General features: G+C 43.4%; 1 protein-coding gene across 1 annotated transcript in view; it reads left to right on the top strand.

The window, feature by feature from the left end:
- The window catches only part of dym (dymeclin), a 92,215-nt gene that overhangs the window by 22,307 nt on the left and 47,542 nt on the right, over positions 1-22,366 (top strand). The window contains exon 8 of the mRNA XM_067258121.1: positions 21,267-21,409. Coding sequence (XP_067114222.1) covers positions 21,267-21,409 — 143 coding nt within the window. The remainder of the gene's footprint in view (positions 1-21,266; positions 21,410-22,366) is intronic.

Genomic DNA, 22,366 nt, shown 5'->3' with positions numbered 1-22,366 from the left:
TACATCTCATATCTTAATAAAATAAATAGAAATAATTGTCTTACATCATTATTATGTTGACAATCAGATCTGAACAGAATACAAAAAAATGCTATATACTAAGAGTGAAGTGTAGAACGAAACAGTATTTCCCCTGCAAGAGGGAATGGTGATCGGCTATATAGCAGCCTCATAGTTGAGTCAAAACAAATGAATTGGGCAGTCCGGTGTAAAAGTGGTCCTAATCTCTATGACTTAAACGTCCTTTTAAGTTTTTCCCTTCTCGTGATATTTTCAGGCATTTAGCCTACTCATATTGAATTAATTCATTACAACTATTGTTGTTTAATTTTAAATTATCCGTAGTGTCCTTTAAAAGATTCTCGTCTTATGTATGCTAGAGACTCCTTTGAAGCTTATTCTAACAACAATGTTGTCACCCGCAGTAGGCCTATCTCAGATGGAATTGCGATTCAAACAGTACCATCTGCTAACTGAAAATATACCCCCAAAAAGGTAAATAAGCTTGACATTTATTTTGGGGAAAATCGCTCATTCATACAAAGCTCACTGGTAGCGATCATTGTCAGTAACAACGCAAAATGCGATGTAACCCTGTGTGGAGAAGCTGACCCTGGTAAATTGTACTACTACAGTACAGTACTAGACTACTGCTGTGTTCGTCTTGGTAGCGATTGCGTTGCTTGAATTCGATTTAACGTTCCGTTGTACGGTTTAGGCTGAAATTACGTCTTTTCATGAACAGATTGACAAAGTTTAGGCTGTGGCAATGAAGTTCAGGTTAGTAGTCAGATAGTTTCACCTATTGAAAGACTTGACATTTGAAACCACAGGTAATGATAATTTCCCCAACAAATCGTTTACTTGTAATCTAATGGCATAATAAATCCTACAACGAAAATATATTTGTGAGGAATGTTTATTTTAACGATTGAAAACAGATGCATCATAGACCGCTGTAGTATGTGTTGCCCGGGCAACAGAGACTAATGTCATCCTGCTAATGCTTCAGTGAAATAGGAGATTACTGTTTCCGAAAGTAGATGTACTTCTTTAATAATATCAGCTTATATTGTACATTACACTTAACAATTGTGTTTCATATCACAAAGTAAAATGACTAAATAGTTATCACCCTGGCCTCTTTGCTTGTGGCGTTTCTGCAGCTGCCTTGCAGTAAAGCTATAGCCTAGCTATCTCCCAGAAGTTAAGGAGCTGCTAAACGAATGTTCTGCTACAGGTAGTCCCGCGTGTTTTCTTGACGTCAATAACGTCAGTGACTGTGGCTAGCAAGTTAGCCACCATTAGTTTTTTTTTTTGCAATTTAAAAAAAACATTTGCACTAAGCAATCCGATCCACTTTTCCATGTTGATAAGAGCATTAAAATGAGAAAAAATAATGGGACAAAAAGAAATCAAGGGACATTTAGAATAGATAAAAATGTGTGATTAATTGCAATTAATCGCAAGTTAACTATGACATTAATGCAATTAATTGCGATTAAATATTTTAATCGTTTGACAGCACTAGAAAATATATGAGAAATGTCCGGCGAAAAATTCCAGTCTGATCCCGGGATCTTGCTCACGTTTGTTGGAATCTCTGTCACTCTGAATTCTAATAAACACTTTGCGTCAAACTTTGCTGAGTTCCAGTGCTGTTCTTAAACTTTAAGAATTGTTTGAAGACGTAGAATATTTTTCACTATTAATGTCTACAATTAATGTAGTAAAATCTTAATAACTTGGTTTTTTATTCAAATATATCAACTAATATGGTGTATTTTATCATCCTGCAGCCGATTTTGCAAACGTCTTGCGAAAAAATTCAACCAGCTGCCGAAACGATGGCTGCAGAGCGCGAGCAATCGCGGCGCTTTGCAGCCCTTCGCAGCCTGTGTGGCCGGTCCAATTTGAAAACATGCAGCTGAAAGAAAAAAAACGGCGCTTCCAGGCGCTTCGCAGCTAATCGCAGTGCTTCGGAGCCAGTGTGTCCCAGGCGTAATAATGCCAGAAATCTGTCTGTCTACCTGCCTGCCTATCGGTAGTTTGAATGGGATTTTAGGGCAGCGAGTTTTCAACGATTAACTCGAGAACCGGGCACTCTGCAAAGTCCATATTTTGCCTTTTTTCTAATTCAACGGAGTGCAGTGTTGCGATTTATGTTGTTTGCATAAGCATTTAGACATTTCCCCCCAAAAAATGTGCAGCCGGTTTTGATCGCTTCGTTCTCAACTCTCAACCGTGTTGAGTTGACTGAGCTGCACTAAGCTGGCTCTCGCGAGCCAAAATAATATGGATATAGCGAGCCGAAAACAGGCACAGGAATAATATTATTCATGTCAGTGCGATATAGAAAATCCAAGACTATTTTACTGATGAAATACTGGCTAGCTAACTAATAAATATTGAAAGTACATGGGTTATTTCAGTAGGTATAGCTGGAAGGTTATTAGCTACTGCTAGCATAACATTGAATCAGCTGCTTTCAAATGGTTTCCTTTACGGATGAAATGCTGGCTAGCTAACAGAACGACAATATGAAGTGGATACTTTCAGTATAGATCAGGGAATTTTGTTACATAAATTAATGTGTGTACTGATGTCAATATCTGCACATTGCAAATGCACACAAAACTCAACACCAAATCAACTATGACATTATAATCACCAGCGGGCATCATGGACAATGGCACTTATTCCTACCACTTTAGCTTCCCTGGTCGGTTCCTTAAGGTATGAGGTATACACAGAACTTTATTAAATTAAATATTAATAAAAAATGAATCACACCTTCACAGAATCCCCATGCCAAACCATAAATCCACACATTTAACACCCTATTCAAAATTCACTTCCCATTCAAGTCTTATCTGCCAGAAACCGAAGAATTGAAATGAGTTCCCTTGTCCTGAGACTTGCTTTCTTACCTGCCTGTTTCTACATCTGTTTGTCCACCTCACCTGTTGCTTCAGCTGGCTCTCTCACAGCAGAATGTCGGATGCTGTCCTCTTCTCCTACTCTTTCTTCAATGTCTAACGAATCTCTTTCCCTCCCTGACCCTGTCTTTTTTTTCTTGAGCAGCACTGGTTGAAGCCTGAAAATATTGTAAACAATTTCTGCATATATGCCAAAAAACCTTGAAGTGAGATTTGGTGGGGCCAACCAAAATGTTGCTGCGTACAAAGCAATGATGGCTGAGCGGTTAGGGAATCGGGCTAGTAATCTGAAGGTTGCCAGTTCGATTCCGGCCGTGCAAAATTACGTTGTGTCCTTGGGCAAGGCACTTCACCCTACTTGCCTCGGGGGGAATGGCAAAGTTTGACAGTGAGACCACAAAAAATAGGCTTTTGGAGGAACTTGTAAGATGTGAACCATATTTTATTAACTTATTAAAGTAACAGATCCATAACTTATTAACTTTAAATTAAACAAATGCTTTGATACTCAAAAAGGTATATTGGGAAAAAATAGATATAGTGCAGGAAACTTGCAAAGGATCTTCCATGAACATCATGAACATGACAACATCACTGGACCAGAAGTAGTGTGCAGTATTGGGGCATGTCAAGAAACGCAATATGTGGCGGCCGGTGTTGATTCTGTTGGCCACTGCCACAAATTAGTCTATGTGTGGGAAACACTGGATATAGCGACAGGAACAACGTTCGTACAAATTTGGTCTCCTCTGTCAATTGTTGTGTCATATTCATGAGAATGCGATACAGAAAATGCCTTGCATTGCACAAAGGAAAAAATACAAACGTTACAATAAACATAGCAAACACCCCTCAGGCTACATAGTAATTTGTATGAATGTACCAGAGCATTGGCAATTTGTTTAGAATAATGAGAAAATGCTTTTATGATGTGCATAAGTGACTAAAATAGATGTGGAGGTTGAACAAGTACTTTAGAGATGCCAGAGAATTTCAATTGTGATCTGAGAAATATAGCTGCTGAGAACAACTGGCATCACTAGCTGCATCATGGGCACTATCTATAGTTCAAGTAATCTGCATTTGTGTGTTTCACTGGCATCTTAATCATCAAATGCATCACGGTTACTGTGCATTAGTCCCTCCAGTCTAGTCCTGATAATACTCGATCATAACTCTAAGGCTGGCTTTACATTGTAAAACCTTCACATGACTTTAGTTTGTTGAAACCTTGGTGAAACTAAGTGGCAATTGAGATGTAAAGAACTTTGCAACACACTTGAAATGTGTCAGAAACTCAGCTACAACAGTTATACAACTCTCCTTTTTGTGAAACTAGTGTCATGCAACAGCCAATCAAATGCTAACATGTCAGATGATGACGTCAAACTAGTGTGATGTGATGTAATTTCAATTATTTTCCAATGATTGATTTAAACTATTTAGACAACATTTTGATGAGAATCAGAGCTGTTATGTAAAATACAAGAGAGTCCGTTCAGCAACTCCAGAGTTTAGCATATGAGAAGTGGGGGCAGGGTGACACCCAGCCTTACAATCCTGTGTACAATGCAATGCCCAATATTATCCTATTCATTTTATTTAGTCCGTGGATGTAGGCTAAAACAAACGTCTGACAAAAATGTACAGCGAACATGCAGAAGGCATGCTTGAAAGTTGTGAAACATTATATTTAAGGGTACTTGACTCGAAACCAAATCTGCCGATTCACTACTTGATTAGGAGGGGGGGATGGGATCGTACTTTGTACAGACAAACACAGCCTACATACAGCTGCACCGTGATAATAATATTGACTTTATTTATATAGCACATTTCATACAAATTGCAGCTCAATGTGCTTTACATAAAATCAAAAAAACTATAATACAAGTAATAAAAGTAATAAAACCCTTCTGAGATAAAAATGTGTTAAATGCTCTGGTAAAAAGATACGTTTTAAGACCCATTTGTCAGTGATACGAATCAAATCATGCATGACGCGCCCACAACTGGAAGCTTAGATAAACAAGAACAAATTAAGAGTATTTAGTGATCCTAAACTTGTTGTTTATTATATTGAGTAGTTTCTTCAACACTTTCACTTTTGTAATATGCAAAAAAAAGAAAACTGTAAAAAAATATATATATATATGTTTTCGGCTTCGAGCAGACAATACGAAATGCCGACAAGAGCCCCTTTTGACTGGACCGTGTTACAAATATGCAAATCAGGAAAATCATCAGGGGCCATGGTTTGGGCAACTTCCGTTACATATTATTATCATGCATATCAATGCACCTCAGGCAGTGTGTAAACCAGGGATGGAAATTAAATTTTTTGATTTCAAAATCTACCAGCCAGTCAATGTTTTTACCAGCCACTTTCTTGTTTTTAACCGACAATGTGTAACTGCATGTGAAAATTAATACTACAAGATCTACAATACTTAAGCAGTTTATTTAATCTCAGTCTCAATGAAACACTGACACTTCTCTTTTATACATACACAAACCACGAACTGATATACATTTCATTAAATGAGTAGGGCAGGTTAAACAACAAACTAACATTCCTCCACCCATCCTCCCCACTCCCAGTACAGTTTACTCCTGCTCATCAGAATCAGATTCTGAAGTTTCAGAGGTGCTTTCTTGAGTGTTCTTCTTCCACTACAGGGCGAACAGCACAGTAGCTTCGCTCTGAAGGGGCTTATTTTCCCGATAATGACAACGGCGTTCTATACATTATCCCGCTTATTACACGGCTACTTGCCCCCCAAAAAACTTAAGTGTGTCTTATTACAATTTATATGTTACCATTCGTAGTGTTGATCAGCAGAGAAATAGTTTGCCAAAGACGTTGAACTTCATAGATGTTGAACATTCTTTAGACTTCAAATCAGCTGACGTGGCTAAGCAACGGAGTACGCTGGAGTTGAAAAGTTACCGGACTACTTGCGGAGTGCTACGAAAGACGTGAATCCGAGGCAAAAAGGCCACTTCTCTTGACAGCGGTCAGTTATACATAGCAACAGTCTGTTATCAAAAAATAATTGACCGCAGAACGTTGGGAAGCCCCATTCAAGTGAATGGGGCATTCTACAGCATTAAGAACAGCCGTGTAATAATTTTATTTACCCGCCACGGTGGCCGGTAGGTGAAGCGAGTTTACCCGCCACAACACAAAATAACCCGCATTTGGCTGGTGGTGGGTGCTAATTTCCATCCCTGGTGTAAACATGAGCTGGACAATATGCAGGTTACCAAATCAGATTTCTCAACATCTTTAACAAATATTAGGTAATTTCTGTTGCCATTTAATAACGTAATGTTTTTGATAAAAAGGCACTATCTATGTTTTCTGGAAAACATGTATACGGGGCAGAGGCCTGAATTGTTATCCCATCCTGAGAAACAGCTAGCCAGTTTGTTTGCTTCACATACTGCCTAGCTGTTAGACACACACACACATTCTGCCTTTCTCTGCACACAAGAGTGGAATTAGATTTTTTATAAAAAGAAATGGATACCAAGGCCCATGAGAAGTGGTTGAGGCTCAGGATAAAAGATTCCTCTTTTCATTGTTTTATTTAACCCATAAAGTATAGCGTATTCAAAACAAAAAGCATTTACCTGAAATATCAAAAGAAACAAACTTTTCAAAGACAAACTAAAAGACAAACTTGGACAAATCAAGATCTGAAGCATCTGGCTTCATACCTTCCCCCCAAGTGACATTCAATCATTGGTTAACACTAGAAGCGGCGAGATGGTTTTACTTAACAGAAGGTGGTTACTGACACGTAATGGTCACTAGATGGCGCTTCTTGCACGGAGCAGGCCGGTAAATTTACGTGCCTTCGTCAATCTGTCATTCATTTCTGTGTTGTTGGTGATTATTTAATTAGAGCTTTGTTGTCTAGCCCTTCAACCATTCAGCAAAATGTAATTTATTGGCTAAAGGATGTCAAACACGTTGCGGGTTTGGACTGCAGTTGTTCTATAGACAGTAACCAGTAGGGGTGCAACAATTCAAAAAGCCCATAGTTCGGTTTTGTGGGTCACGGTTTCGGTTTTGGTTTGTTAGCACATTAGGGGGAAGAAAAAAACATTACCATTTCAGTGTTCTCTTTGTATTTTCGGTGTATTTTCTGTATATCCGGCGTAGATGCCCCATCATGTTAGATGTATTACCGTTAGCATAGGGCTGCCAACTTTTCAAAAAACCTTGAACTGAGATTTCCAACCGAAATGTTGCTGTGTTCTACTCAAGGTGTGGCGTGAGAGCGTGTGAACTGGTTGAAATGCGTCTGTCTCACGGCTAATGCGTGAGAGCTGGCAGCCTTGGTTAGCATACTTAACACGTGCCTAACTTCGTATGATTTGCCTCTCCAGCAGTGTTGCCAACTCCTTAGTAAGGAAAATAGCAGTGCTACGCGAGGCTATAGTGAGACTGACCGCCTGTGAGTGTTTTGGGACGGCAGAGGAGCTCACAGCAGAACCCGCTGCTCGTTGAGAACAGTACCTACTGCAAAACTATCCGTGCTTTCACGTGAGTCTCTAAAACACCAGCAAGTCTCCAACAACACCGGAAAAAGTCGCTAGATTTGTCAGTAGTCGCTTTTGACAGGAAAAGTCGCCAGGAGGGTTTGGAAAGTCGCCAGATATAGCGAGAAAGTCGCTAAGTTGGCAACACTGCTCTCGAGTTCCTTCCAGTACGTGACTCGTCATTGATATACTGACAGTTAATTGGACAAGTACTCTCCGGGAAAGGTGAAAGACAAAGGGTGTTAGGTTGTGTTTTCTTGTAGATCCAAAAAACTGCGGTTTACCTTTTGTCAGGACACAGTCCAAGTATTAAAAAATGAGAGCCATGTGTAATTGTTTGGAAATTATATGCTATAGGCTTACTTGATGTTAGCCTACATGTTGATGCTTAGCCTAATTTAACAACTTTAAACTAGGCATTCATTGCAGCTACATGTAAGAGGTTGTAAAATGCTCATTGGCTCTTATAATGTTAGGCAGGAATTAGAAAAGCCCCCTATATTTGGCCCCCAAATATAGCAAGCAGCAATGAGGGGGCCAAGCTTCTTTTTTTTTTAAGGAATTCAAAATGGCGGTTGCATCAATTTGGTTGGTATCGCACGTTAACATGTTTCACACATGGAATCTCCCAAGATGTCACGAGACAAAGGAATAATTTAAGGCAAACAAATCAACAGTTATTTGCCAAAACGCATTTTAGCTTCCTGCGGCCCCCTCCCAGTGGTCACATGACACCAAATTGTTTGGACATCCGTAGAAGAGCGTTCCGAGTTGAGGTACCAAGTTTCGTGTTGATTTCTCAAAGAGTTGCTGAGATTTGACCCAACTTCCTGTTTTATGACTTTGCTGCTAATTTTGATTGGTTTTACTGGACAAACGTTTTTGAAAATCAAAAATACTTTTGAGTTGTGTGAAGCTTGTTCTGAAAATAATAGTGATGTGCATTCCGGATCTTTTTTGCGAGCCGGCTCGTGTGACTCAGCTCACTAAAAAGAGACGGCTCTTTTGGCTTCCAAACGGCTCTGTTTTAATTATGACTTTGACTATGATAGGTGTGAAAACAATTCTAAATGTTCTAAATTATTAAATGAAATCATACTCTACCTTAACCACTATGTCTTTAAAAATGCATTGATTTGCTATGGCTCTCCTCCGAGTTTCGACTACTCGTCTGACTGTGTGTGTGTGAGTTAATTGGTTGACACCGCGTGTATGATTGACAGGAACAGAATGTGAGGCTGATCAGTCTATACGAATGTGTGTGCACGTTTAGGCCTATATAATTTATTTTTGTTGTTCTTTGAATTAGTCAATTATGTTAAATATAAGTAAAATCATTCATTATTTCATTATTACATAATCATTTAATTTCTATAGGCTATATTAATCTATTAAAAATAGTCAGCTCTTCAGATATGCGAGCCAGCTCTCGACATCCACCTACAAGAGCTCATTCGCTCATTCGTGAAGGACCCATCACTAGAAGATAATCCGTGGCAATTTTGGGGAAGATCGGAGGAGTGGCGTTTTTTTCTTCCTTAAAATTCTAAATGGAGGACAATCTATTCAACCAGAAATGTACTTCATAGAATGCGTTGAACTCGTCGAGATCCAGGGAATCCAACATAATTAGGTAGCTGCAACCTATGGAGGACTAAAAGTGCTAAAATGAATTTAATAAATACACCATTAAATAATTACTTAAATGTGTCATAATAGGAATCAAATACATAAGGGCCATTCCACCGAATGGGTGAAATTTCTGTCCCCAGGACATTATATGTATAAAAATGCACGAAAATTTACTCTAAAATCCATTTTATTATTAAGCAAAGTGTCCTGCACATTAAGCTAAATGCAAAATGTATAATTAAAAACATGAATAAAAACTACATAGAACACAAAAAAATGCATTTGTTGCATGTCCCCCCTCTCTATCTCGATACTTTACCATGAAATATAATAATTAAAAACCTTAAGAAATATTATTTGTTTTGCATTGATGTGTGATTTTATATCCAATCTATGCTTTAAAATAGTTTTTTTCATGAGAAGTCCATAATATTTTAGATAAAATACACATTTTAGTTGTGTACCTGGGTTTTTACTCAGTCCTGTTACCCTAACACATTCACCCCGCTGAAAACTTGGAACATTCTACAAGACCCATTTTCAACAGGAAGTTTGCATCATCTGAATCTTCTGAAGTCAATGGGAAGACCAAAACTAAGTCCTCTCAGTTCAATCTCAACGTACTGTCCTGTTACCTAAATTATTTGTTAGATGTTATTTGTTTATTTTAAATATATACATTTTTGATTAACCGCTATAATTTGAATCCTCATGCTATTAGCATGTATGCCATGTGGCTATATTTCATGTATATGCCAATTCTATGCTAAAAACTCAGTCCTGTTACCCTCAGTCCTGTTACTTATATGATGAAAATTATACACAAAGTCACACTCAAAAATTTAATAATGTTACCCAAGATTGACCAATATACATTTTGAACAGTGAAATATGGGTGTCATTAGATTCAGTGTTGAAAAAAGATAAAAAATGAAGTTAATTTTTTAAAAGTTACTACAGGTAAATGTCACCCATTCGGTGGAATGGCCCATAAATGTGTTCTTAAATGTGCCATGAATTCATAAAAACTCTCAAGAACTTCCATAAGTTACTCTGCTTTATTCGCTACATGCTCTGGGTCAACAGGTCCTCCACATCCTCAGCTAAGTCTAAAATGTCTCTCACCAACTCCCTAGAAAGTTCATGAAGATCCTCCATCGTCTCTATCCAGGCACTCTACTTCAGACCAACGCAATGGATCAGACTAGATTCTCACTAGCCCCACCCACTGACTTTGATGGGCGAGTTTGACAGATAACACAAGAGCACTGCAAAATTGCCAGAAAACGAATAGCAGTCTAGCCTACTGTTAACGCCTGTCTAGATTATCTGTTGAAAGAACTGAGAGGCAGGTGCTCTTGCATTAGCAAGCTAGACTAGTTTACATGGCTACAGTAGGTAGATGTTATCGTTATCTAGCTGTTCTTGCATCCCTCAAATAAACATTTACATTTAGTTATTTAGCAGATGCTCTTATCCAGAGCGACGTACAGGGACATTCTCCCCGAGGCAAGTAGGGTGAAGTGCCTTGCCCAAGGACGCAACGTCATTTTGCACAGCCGGGGAATCGAACTGACAACCTTCAGATTACTAGCCCGCTTCCCTATCCGCTCAGCCATCTGACTCCCTAAACGCTGCCCTCGAATAAACGCAGCATCAAAAATGAATATGGTGTAACAAACGCTGCAGCGTTTAATTGAAGAAATACGGAATCTGCGCAACGAACAGGGCGACACCGCGGATGTAGTGTAAAGGAAGTTTTACAACGACACTGTATTTCTAGATTGATACGATTTGCTGGATTGATACAAATTATGTATTAGAGTATTACAGCACGAAACTGAGTACTCTGTGACCCGTTTATACCGGAGGACGTATTGCTACAATCGTTCGGCAGAGTGGTCCCGTTCACAATTCACAGAGAGTCTTACATAGACTCATGACATATGGTCATCCTAGAACAATTACAATACAGTGACAATTACAACAACAGAACCTCAGGACCTGGTGTCCCAGGCTCCTTTGATGTCACATTTCTCTCTAGGTCAGGAAGTGATAAAGCTACAGGAGTTGGCCATTCAAATGGTCAACTGTCCTTTGTGTGGTCATTTTCAAACAATAATTAATTAATTACAAACAATGAAACAGGAAAAGATATCTATAGCAAAAGTTAAAAGCAGCTGCTTCAATAGCACCTTACTGTATGTCTTCAATTGACCCTTTCTAGAACTTCCCCTCTCAGGTCATAAATACCTTAAAGATCCTGTAAAGTAAATTCCATGTTTTGCTTCTAAGTACATTATATACGTGTGAAATTAGTTCCTGAAAGCATGTGCAAAGAGCTAAAACTTTGTCACACTGAAATGTGGAGTTAAACCGAAGAACAGTTTCTCTTCCGTTTTCAGATCAGGTTTTAATGGGCGTAGCCATAAAATGCCCTATCTACGTCATTTTGCCCTATCTACATCAGATCACTGAATTGCTCCTCCTGCTGTACTGTTATTGTAGCCTACATCAGCTAGCTAGCTAGCTTCAGGATGTCTCCCACCACCCGCAACTGCATCTTCCCTGGATGCAAGAACTTCAGCTGCGCTGCAACGCCATTTAAGTTCCCTATTGATAATGAAAGGAAAAATAGGTGGATAGATTTTGTGAAGAGCCACGCTCATGGAAAGCTTCGGATAAAATCCAACAGCCGCCTCTGCACTGACCATTTCACGGCGGACAGTTTTAACATGGACCAGAGACAGACGGGGTTCACCAACACACGGCTTCTCTTGCAGCGCGGAGCCGTACCGAGCATCGCCCCTCCGTTCATCCTCAGGTCGCACCTGGACCATCCACCGCCGCCAGCAGTTCATCACTCAGTTCTGTGTGCTTGTTATAATTATACTAGATAACTTTTCCAGAGGAAAAGAGTTAGTGCTATGAGTTAGTGCAAACCGCTAAATTGATATTAGGCTACTCGGTGTAGAATGATGGTATTTTGGTGAAATGGTAGCTAATGTGTTAGATGTAGCCTAGTTGGAGAGTTCACTGTCTGCTGTCTCTGGTGTCCATTTTTACTGTTACAGCTCAGGGGAACATTTCATTTATATGCATCTGTATGTTTCACTCATTGAACAAATAAATTCAAATTCTATACGGTTTTGTTCGGCTCGACATAGTATCCATTATCTGGGGCGGAGGTAGGCACTAGGCAGTGAGGGGCGGAGCTTCAGCTCCTTCAGGCGACACGCCCCCCCAGTCTCAAGCAGAGAAGACTGCTGATTTTTTCACGATTTCAAAGCCTAATTTAACATACTTGTCTGTGTTATTTTTTCATTCGAATTTGGATGGGTAGTTAATAACACATTATTGTGTGGTGTGGCGAACTTAAAACTCGTTTCCAGGTCCACTTTACAGGATCTTTAAGCCCAACCAGATTTCATTCACTATCAAGATAGAAGGCCATATAAGATGCTTCACCCATCCTCCAGGGTAAACCGTCCCACAGAGCCGTCAGCACCTCGCATTCCTTTGAACTCAACTTAATTATCTCCCCTTCCTGTCTCTTAACAATGAACAGCTTATGTTCAAACCTTATGTAAGACACATTAATTTCACATACATAAACTGAAATTATTTTGCGCAAGAGGCAAGGGATTCACCTGAACACAATAAATATACTTCATTAGAGCTAACTCTGTTGTGGATCTAACACTACCATGCGTAAGCCTATAGGCTACTGACTCATATCCACCAGTTTTTTTTAACCCTCGACTGTACACTGGGTTCAGAAATGACAGGTGGGTGATGTAAACCTTTTTTACACACTGCTCTTGTGCAACTAGAATTGCAGCTACATTACTACACTTCTCCAAGGCTATAAAACAACAGATCATATTGAACATTTATCTGTGTGTTTATTAATATCTACAATTTCACAGCAGTTATTCAACAAGTAACCAGCAAATAAACATACCCTGCCATACGTGCAGTGTCCGCTGCAACCCTCCATGTTGCTTTTAGTATGCAGACATTACAGCTAGTTCAGGTCTTTCTAAGCCGTCTCTGTCTTAATATGTACATTGTTTGTTGACTCCCATTAAAAATAGTTGTAGGCATCAGACTTTTGTAGGCTCCAATAGCCTTTTTACTGACTGTCAATGCACTCTACCAAATACTATTTGGTAGGTTAATTGTATTGGTAGCTACTAGGGGTGTAACAATATATCGTGGAACAATATATTTTTACACAAAACTTACAATATGTATCAGAGTTATGGCAATATTTTTATAATATGACGTCCGTTTGATCCTATTGGTTGAGCTACCAGCACGTAGTGTTGCTTTCGTCAACGAAAATGATGACTAAATATCGTCGTCAACAAACCTTTATCACGTGACGAAAACGAGACGAGACGCAACGTAAATGCTGGTCATGTGACGATGACTATAATTAAATGTACAATGCAATATTGTTGACGAATAAAAACGAGACGAAATGTGGTTTACAAAATAAAAACGAGACGAAATGTTAACGTTATTTTGTCTTGTTTAGTCGCGTCAACTCATGAGGCTGTGGTTAATGTGTCTCATTTTAACGTTAGCTTTAGGCGTTAGCTTTAAACGTTAGCCATTGGAGCTGAAAACGACTGGGACAAACGTGTGTGACTAGCGTGTGTGTTTGTTTGTGAGAGAGTGTAAAGTGTGTTAACATGTGTGACTAGTGTGTGTACTATGTGTGTGTGTATTTGTTTGTATGTAGTTTGTTTGTATGTAGGGAGTCAGGTGGCTGAGCGGTTACGGAATCGGGCTAGTAATCTGAAGGTTGCCAGTTCGATTCCTGGCTGTGCAAAATGACATTGTGTCCCTGGGCAAGGCACTTCACCCTACTTGCCTCGGGGAGAATGTCCTTGTACTTAATGTAAGTCGCTCTGGATAAGAGAGTCTGCTAAATTACTAAATGTAAATGTATGAGAGAGTGTAAAGTGGTTTCTTAGTTCCTACCTGACTGACTGCATATGTTAAGCATCCCTTGTTGGCCAAATACTGTAGCTAGTTTTGTACACATAGCAATCACACTGAACTGAATTTGGCATCAACAACATGACTTTGAATACCTTATTCTAGACCAATACATACATTTAAACAAATGGTTTTGGCATTAACATGCCTCCCGAAACTATTGCTTAGACCACTTCTGGTTTGATAAAAAAAAGACTAAAATACAATTTTCATTGACTTAAACTAGACTAAATGTCATCAGTTTTCGTTGACTAAAACTAGATGAAAATAGTCATTTCATTTATATGCATCTGTATGTTTCACTCATTGAACAAATAAATTCTAATTCTATACGGTTTTGTTCGGCTCGACATAGTATCCATTATCTGGGTCGGAGGTAGGCACTAGGCAGTGAGGGGCGGAGCTTCAGCTCCTTCAGGCGACACGCCCCCCCAGTCTCAAGCAGAGAAGACTGCAGATTTTTTCACGATTTCAAAGCCTAATTTAACATACTTGTCTGTGTTATTTTTTCATTCGAATTTGGATGGGTAGTTAATAACACATTATTCTGTGGTGTGGCGAACTTAAAACAAACAGTTTTCGTTGACTAAAACTAGATGAAAATAGTCATGGATAAGTCTGACTAAAATAAGTCGACTGAAAAGACAAAAAAAAAAAAGAGTATGAACGTGACTAAAACTAATACTATTACAGCTTGACACAGACTAGACTAAAACTAAAATTAAAACAGGCTGCCAAAAACAACACTACCAGCACGCAACCTACTCTGCACCTGCATCATGTGTGCATTCATAGAAATCGCTTGAACTGAGTGAACTAAATTGTATGTACAACAAAGAAAACTATTGCGAATGTTTAATGTTTTGGAAAAATCTGTTAATCGAATTTGTTTAAAAAGAAATGTTGTTGAAAATATTGTGATACGTATTGTATCGTACACCCAATATTGTGATACGTATCGAATCGTGAGCAGAGTGTATTGTTACACCCCTAGTAGTTACTATTTGAAATGGTGGTAGACATCAGGATAGGTTAGCTCTAGCTCTACCTTAGGTAAGCTATCAATTTCACATCAGCCTAAAATAAATTATAGCCTAAAATAAATAACATACTGATCCAGTGGGTTGGGCAGGGAACACGATTCAATTTATCGCTGCTTTTCACAGCCAGTTAATTGGTGGTAATATGCGCTCATGTTAAGTCGATGGTAGCGTAGCTAGCGACTAATGTACGAAACTTGCCAGCCGGATGTAGTTAAGGGCCTTATGTTCTAAACTGATCTGTTATTGTTTGCGTTCCAAAAAAGGTATATAGTTAGTGCCTTGAAAAAGGCAAGCATACCCAATAAATATATATGAGAGAGAATATAGGTTGGGCCTTGCCAAAGGCAGGCACACCCAATAAGGGTTAGTGGGCAAGGCAACAAGTGGGATGTAGGAGCAGCCTACAAAACCACAAGATGGAACAAAGGGAAAAACTCTTAAGTAAGGGTCTTCCTCATGGGGGGCAGCTCAGGGCTTGCTCGCTCTTCTCCTAATCAGGGTCAGTTCTGCTTGGTGAAAATTGAGCACAGCACAATTACTTAAACAGGTCACAGTCTTTGCTGGAACGTGGCTTTCACCTCTTCCGACTCCTCGTCGCACTCACCTTGTCTCAAGCTGGCTCTCCGACCTTGTCCACACTAATATGTTTTGTTTGAAAACTGCTTTTTCCAAAAGTTGCTCATCCAGACGGAAACGTCTGAAAATGCTTATGTCTTTGTACTGCGCATGAGTAAAACTTAAGACCCTTCGACATGCATCATTTCCATCTGGAGTTTATGTGTAATAATAATGTATTATTATGTACAAACTGACATTAATCTCAGCTCTGCCAGAGCTGCTTCAAGGTCATCCGTCATCATTCTGCTGGACCTATCTGCAGCATTTGATACGGTCAACCATCATATCCTGCTCGCTAGACTTTCTGAGATGGGCATCTCTGGCACTGCACTTCAGTGGATCACATCCTACCTGTCGGGAAGATCCTACCAGGTCTCCTGGTGAGGCCAAGTGTCAGCCCCCTGCCAGATCTCCACTGGTGTCCGACAGGGCTTCTCCTCTTCTCCCTGTACACCACCTCCCTTGGACCGATCATCACCTCCCATGGCTTCTCCTACCACTGCTACGCTGATGATATGCAGCTGTACCTGTCGTTCCCCCCGACTGATCTGGGGATCGAAGCCAGAATCAAAGCCTGCCTCACAGACATCTCCGCCTGGATGACCAAGCACCACCTCCAGCTTAACCTCGCCAAAACAGAACTTCTCATCATCCCAGCCAAACCCTCCATCTCCCATGGTCTCGCAATCACCATGCATTACCATGGATGACAAGCTCTCCCTCACAGCCCACATTGCTGCAGTCTCCCGGTCGTGTAGATTCACCCTCTACAACATCTGGAAGATCAGGAGATACCTGTCTGAGCATTCCACCCAGCTGCTAGTCCAAGCACATTTCCTCTCCAAATTGGACTACTGCAATTTGCTTCTCGTCAGTCTCCCAGCATGCGAAACCAGCCCTCTCCAGAGGATTCAGAACACAGCAGCCCGCCTGGTCTTCAACCTACCCAGACGCTCCCATGTCACCCCACTTCTCATCTCCCTTCACTGGCTACCCATCACAGCCCGTATCAGATTCAAGACCCTGGTTCTGACCTTCCGAGCAGTGAACGGGACTGCCCCTGCCTACATCCAGTCTCTCGTCCAGCCTTACACCCCCACACGCCACCTACGGTCTTCTTCTGACAACCGTCTCGTGGTCCCACCTCTCGAGCGCCCATTTCCAAACCCAAACTCTTCTCCTGTCTGGCCCCCCAATGGTGGAATCATCTCCCCACATCCTTCAGAGATACTGACTGTCTCCCCACCTTCAAGAAAAGGCTAAATATGCCCTTGTTCCGGGAGTTCAACGGTACTTAAGAAAGATTTGTTGGATCCGATGTTAGTTTATTTCCTCCAGGAACACAATGACACTTACTGAGGGACTTGTTGTTTAGTTGTAACTTGTTGGTTAGTTGTAACTGAGTTAACTACTTGTACTCCCTGTAAATTATATTATTGTTGCTTGCTTTCCTACAGGTACGTAATACGCTGTTCCTATTGGTCCAGAAGACGTTCTCAAAAGTTAATAAATCCGTTTAATATACCTCCTGAAAGTTCGCAGAGGTAAATAAACGTTTTTACGGACCTAGCAACAAGCGGTTGCCTTGGAGATGTAGCCATTGACCTTAACAACGTGGCATCTGCTCGGCAACAAAGTAGCCTAAATGGCCTAAATTTTCGATTTGTTCCTCGACGGTCTCGGTTAACAAACGTTTTAACAAATCTCGGTTTACAAAGGCGTTTGCAGACCTGTCGAGGAGTAAACATTTGCTGTTTATGATCATTGACCGCGGTGGAGGGGTTTGCGTGTCCTAGTGATCCTGGAAGCTATGTTGTCGGGGCTTTATGCCCCTGGTAGGGTCACCCAAGGCAAACAGGTTCCAGGCGAAGGACCAGACAAAGCGTGGCTCAAAAACCTACCATGAACAAAACGAACAATGGTTCCCAGTTGCCCCTGCCCGGAAGCGGGTCACCGGGGCCCCTCCCTGGAGCCAGGCCGGGGGTGGGGCTCAATGGCGGGCGCCTGGTGGCCGGGCCTTTTCCCATGGGGCCCGGCCGGGCACAGCCCGAAGAGACAACTTGAGACCCCCTTCCAGTGGGCTCACCATCCGCAGGAGGGGTCATGGGGTTCGGGTGCAGTGTGAGACGGGCGGCGGCCGAAGGCGGGGGCCTTGGCGGTCCGATCCTCGGCTGCAGAAGCTAGCTCTAGGGACGTGGAACGTCACCTCGCTGGCGGGAAAGGAGCCGGAGCTGGTGTGCGAGGTAGAGAGGTTCCGGCTAGATATAGTCGGCCTCACCTCGACGCACAGCATCGGCTCCGGAACCAGTCTCCTTGAGAGGGGCTGGACTCTCTTCCACTCTGGAGTTGCCCTCGGTGAGAGGGGTCGAGCTAGGGTGGGAATACTTGTTTCCCCTCGGTTCGGCGCCTGTACGTTGGGGTTCACCCCGGTGGATGAGAGGGTAGCCTCCCTCCGCCTTCGGGTGGGGGGACGGGTCCTCACTGTTGTTTTTGCTTACACACCAAACGGCAGCGCAGAGTACCCACCCTTTTTGGAGTCTCTGGGGGGGTGCTGAAAAGCGCTCCTCCCGGAGATGCCCTCGTCCTCCTGGGGGACTTCAATGCTCATGTGGGCAATGACAGTGAGACCTGGAGGAACGGTCCCCCCGATCTGAACCCGAGTGGTGTTTTGTTGTTGGACTTCTGTGCTAGACACGGCTTGTCCATAAAGAACACCATGTTCAAGCATAAGGGTGTCCATATGTGCACTTGGCACCAGGACACCCGAGGTCTCAGTTCAATGATAGACTTTGTAGTCGTGTCGTCGGATCTGAGGCCGAATGTCTTGGACACTCGGCTGAGGAGAGGGGCGGAGCTCTCAACTGATCACCACCTGGTGGTGAGTTGGCTACGATGGTGGGGGAAGACGCCGGTCAGGCCCGGCAGGCCCAAACGTAATGTGAGGGTCGGCTGGGAACGGCTGGCAGAATCCCCTGTCAGAAGGAGCTTCAACTCCCACCTCCGGGAGAGCTTCGACCATGTCTCGGGGGGGGCCGGGGACATTGAGTCCGAATGGGCCATGTTCCGGGCCTCCATTGTTGAGGCGGCTGACCGGAGCTTCGGACGCAAGGCGGTCGGTGCATGTCGTGGCGGTAACCCTCGGACCCGGTGGTGGACGCCGGAGGTGAGGGATGCCGTCAAGCTGAAGAAGGAGGCCTATCGGACTTTATTGGCTGGTAGGACTCCAGAGGCAGCTGATGTGTACCGGCAGGCCAAGCGGAATGCGGCTTTGGTGGTCGCGGAGGCAAAAACCCGGGCATGGGAGGAGTTCGGTGAGGCCATGGAGAATGACTTCCGAACGGCTTCGAAAAGGTTCTGGACCACCATCCGGCGACTCAGGAGGGGGAAGCAGTGCACTGTCAACGCTGTATATGGTGGGGATGGTGCGCTGCTGACCTCGATGGGGGACGTCCTGGATCGGTGGAAGGAATACTTTGAAGACCTCCTTAATTCCACCAACACGCGTTCCGACGTGGAGGCAGAGTCTGGGGACATTGGGGGGGGCCCTTCTATCTCTGGGGCTGAGGTCGCCGATGTGGTTGAAAAGCTCTGCGGTGGCAGGGCCCCTGGGGTGGATGAGGTCCGCCCGGAGTTCCGTAAGGCTCTGGATGTTGTAGGGCTGTCTTGGTTGACACGACTCTGCAACACCGCGTGGACATCGGGGACAGTGCCTCTGGACTGGCAGACCGTGGTGGTGGTTCCCCTCTTTAAAAAGGGGGACCGGAGGGTGTGCTCCAACTTTAGGGGGATCACACTCCTCAGCCTCCCTGGGAAAGTCTATTCAGGGGTTCTGAAGAGGAGGGTCCGTCGGATTGTCGAACCTCGGATTCAGGAGGAGCAATGTGGTTTTTGTCCTGGCCGTGGAACTGTGGACCAGCTCTACACCCTCAGCAGGGTCCTGGAGGGTGCATTGGAGTTCGCCCAACCAGTCTACACATGTTTTGTGGATTTGGAAAAGGCGTTCGACCGTGTACCTCGGGGGCTCATGTGGGGGGTGCTCCGGGAGTACGGGGTACCGGATTCCCTGATCGGGGCTGTCCGGTCCCTGTACGACCGGTGCCAGATTTTGGTCCGCATTGCCGGCAGTAAGTCAAACTTGTTCCCGGTGAGGGTTGGACTCCGCCAGGGCTGCCCTTTGTCACCGATTCTGTTCATAACTTATATGGACAGGATTTCTAGACGCAGCCAGGGCGTTGAGGGGTTCCGGTTTTGTGACCTCAGGATCGGGTCTCTGCTTTTTGCGGATGATGTGGTCCTGATGGCTTCATCGGGCCGTGACCTTCAGCTCTCACTGGAGCGGTTCGCAACCGAATGCGAAGCGGCTGGGATGGGAATCAGCACCTCCAAATCTGAGGCCATGGTTATCGACCGGAAGAAGGGTGTAGTGCAATCTACGGGTCGGGGAGGAGATCTTGACCCAAGCGGAGGAGTTCAAGTATCTCGGGGTCTTGTTCACGAGTGAGGGAAGAATGGAGCACGAGATCGACAGGCGGATCGGTGCGGCGTCCGCAGTGATGCGGGCTCTGCATCAGTTCGTCGTGGTGAAGAAGGAGCTGAGTCGAAAGGCGAAGCTCTCTATTTACCAGTCGATCTACATTCCTACCCTCACCTATGGTCACAAACTGTGGGTAGTGACCGAAAGAAAGAGATCGCGAATACAAGCAGCCGAAATTAGTTTTCTCCGCAGGGTGTCCGGGCTCTCCCTTAGAGATAGGGTGAGAAGCTCGGTCATCCGGGAGGGGCTCAGAGTAGAACCGCTGCTCCTCCTCATCGAGAGGGGCCAGTTGAGGTGGCTCGGGCATCTGATAAGGATGCCTCCTGGACGCCTCCCTGGTGAGGTGTTGTGGGCACGTGCCACTGGGAAGAGGCCCCGGGGAAGACCCAGGACACGCTGGATGGACTATGTCTCTCGGCTGGCCTGGGAACGCCTCGGGGTCCCCCAGGAAGAGCTGGTGGAAGTGGCCGGGGAGAGGGAAGTCTGGGCCTCCCTGCTTAGGTTGCTGCCTCCGCGACCCGACCCCCGGAAAAGCGGAAGATGATGAATGGGATGGATCATTGACTTATGCACTTTTTGTAAAGCTCTCTCTTGGAAGTTGCTTTGAGTAAAAGCGTCTGCTAAATGAATAAATGTAAATCTTTAACAATTCAACTGCGATACTACTTCGTCCACTATCTTCTTTAGGACTGAATGGGTCACATGACTGCATCCCATGACTAAAAGTGCCTCCAATTATCCATGAGTTCTTCCCAATCAGCTGATGAGACACAGGTGTGTGGCCCATCAGCTGATTGGGGAGTGGGAAAGGGAACTAACACGTTTAACCTGTTTGTGCTGAAGCCTGTGCTGCTGTCCTTGAACCTGGCTGCAATGCAGTGTCTGTGTTCAAATGTGGTGTTCTATTGTTTGTGACTTTACTGTTTTGTGTCCCCCCAGTCTGGAACTGACCAGTCGACTAGTCAAGACTCTTCTCTACAACTTTATCCGACAGGAGAAGTGCCCGCCTCCGGCCACTTACATCTTTGACAATCAGTCAGATGGAGGAGGCCTGCTCTACGGCCTGGCCTCTGGAGTTGCCAGTAAGTCAAAGCACACACACACATGCAGAAAATCCACTCTACGCCACTGCTACCGTGGCTGCCGTTTGTCGTCAGTAGCACTACCCACTCAGAGATTCACATCTCCCCATCTGTCCTTTCAAACATTTCATTCTACCTGTGTGTGTATGTGTGTGTAGAGGCAATCAACCAGTTAAAGGCAGCAAAGGTACAGTAAGAGGTCAGACCAGTGTGTCTAGTGGATTTCTGATGTTAATGACTCCAGACTCCAGGCTGGTATTTCTATGAATGTATGACTGAAAATGCGTGCATGTGTGTTTGTGATACATGTGCTTGTTAGTGTGTAAGTATGGGAATGCTGTCATGGGTTTTTCTATAGATAAGTATCCTTTGTTGATTGCTGTCACCTATCATACTGCCAGCCAGCCAGTCATCGTGTGTCTCTTTATGCTCACAACACAGGGTATGGTGTGCTATCCTGCTCTGTAATCCCTGAGACAGATACTGTGTGCCACCCCAACACACACACTTACTCACACACATTTCAATAAATAAATATAAATAAATGGCACACTCATGCATAAAGGACTGACACACTACCCACCAGGGTCGGACTGGGCAGGGTTTTTCCTGCATAGAGAGCATTTTGGCGTGCCCCAAAGCCGTTTCCCGGGCGCCAATGACAAATCCCGAGCGACAAAGGCAAAAAAAGTCCACGATTAAGAAAATAAAAAAGCTGTGTTCATCACGCGTGCAATGCATGTCAGCGAATATGTTCTCAATAGTATGTTTCAAGTAGGCTACAGCCGAACCCTCGTTCTGTTTTGATCAATAGTAATCGAGTTGATAAGCGTGTCTTCTTGTCTGATCAATACGCAACTGTGAGGTGCGCGAATGGACAGAGTGGCCACTAAACTGTCGTTCTGCTGCAAGGGCCAGCCCGACGTGCACGAATACACCTGTACAAATGCAAATGAA

The sequence above is a fragment of the Osmerus mordax genome, chromosome 20 (genome assembly GCF_038355195.1).
Source record: "Osmerus mordax isolate fOsmMor3 chromosome 20, fOsmMor3.pri, whole genome shotgun sequence".
Classification (NCBI taxonomy): domain Eukaryota; kingdom Metazoa; phylum Chordata; class Actinopteri; order Osmeriformes; family Osmeridae; genus Osmerus; species Osmerus mordax.
This window is presented reverse-complemented; position numbering and strand designations above follow the sequence as displayed.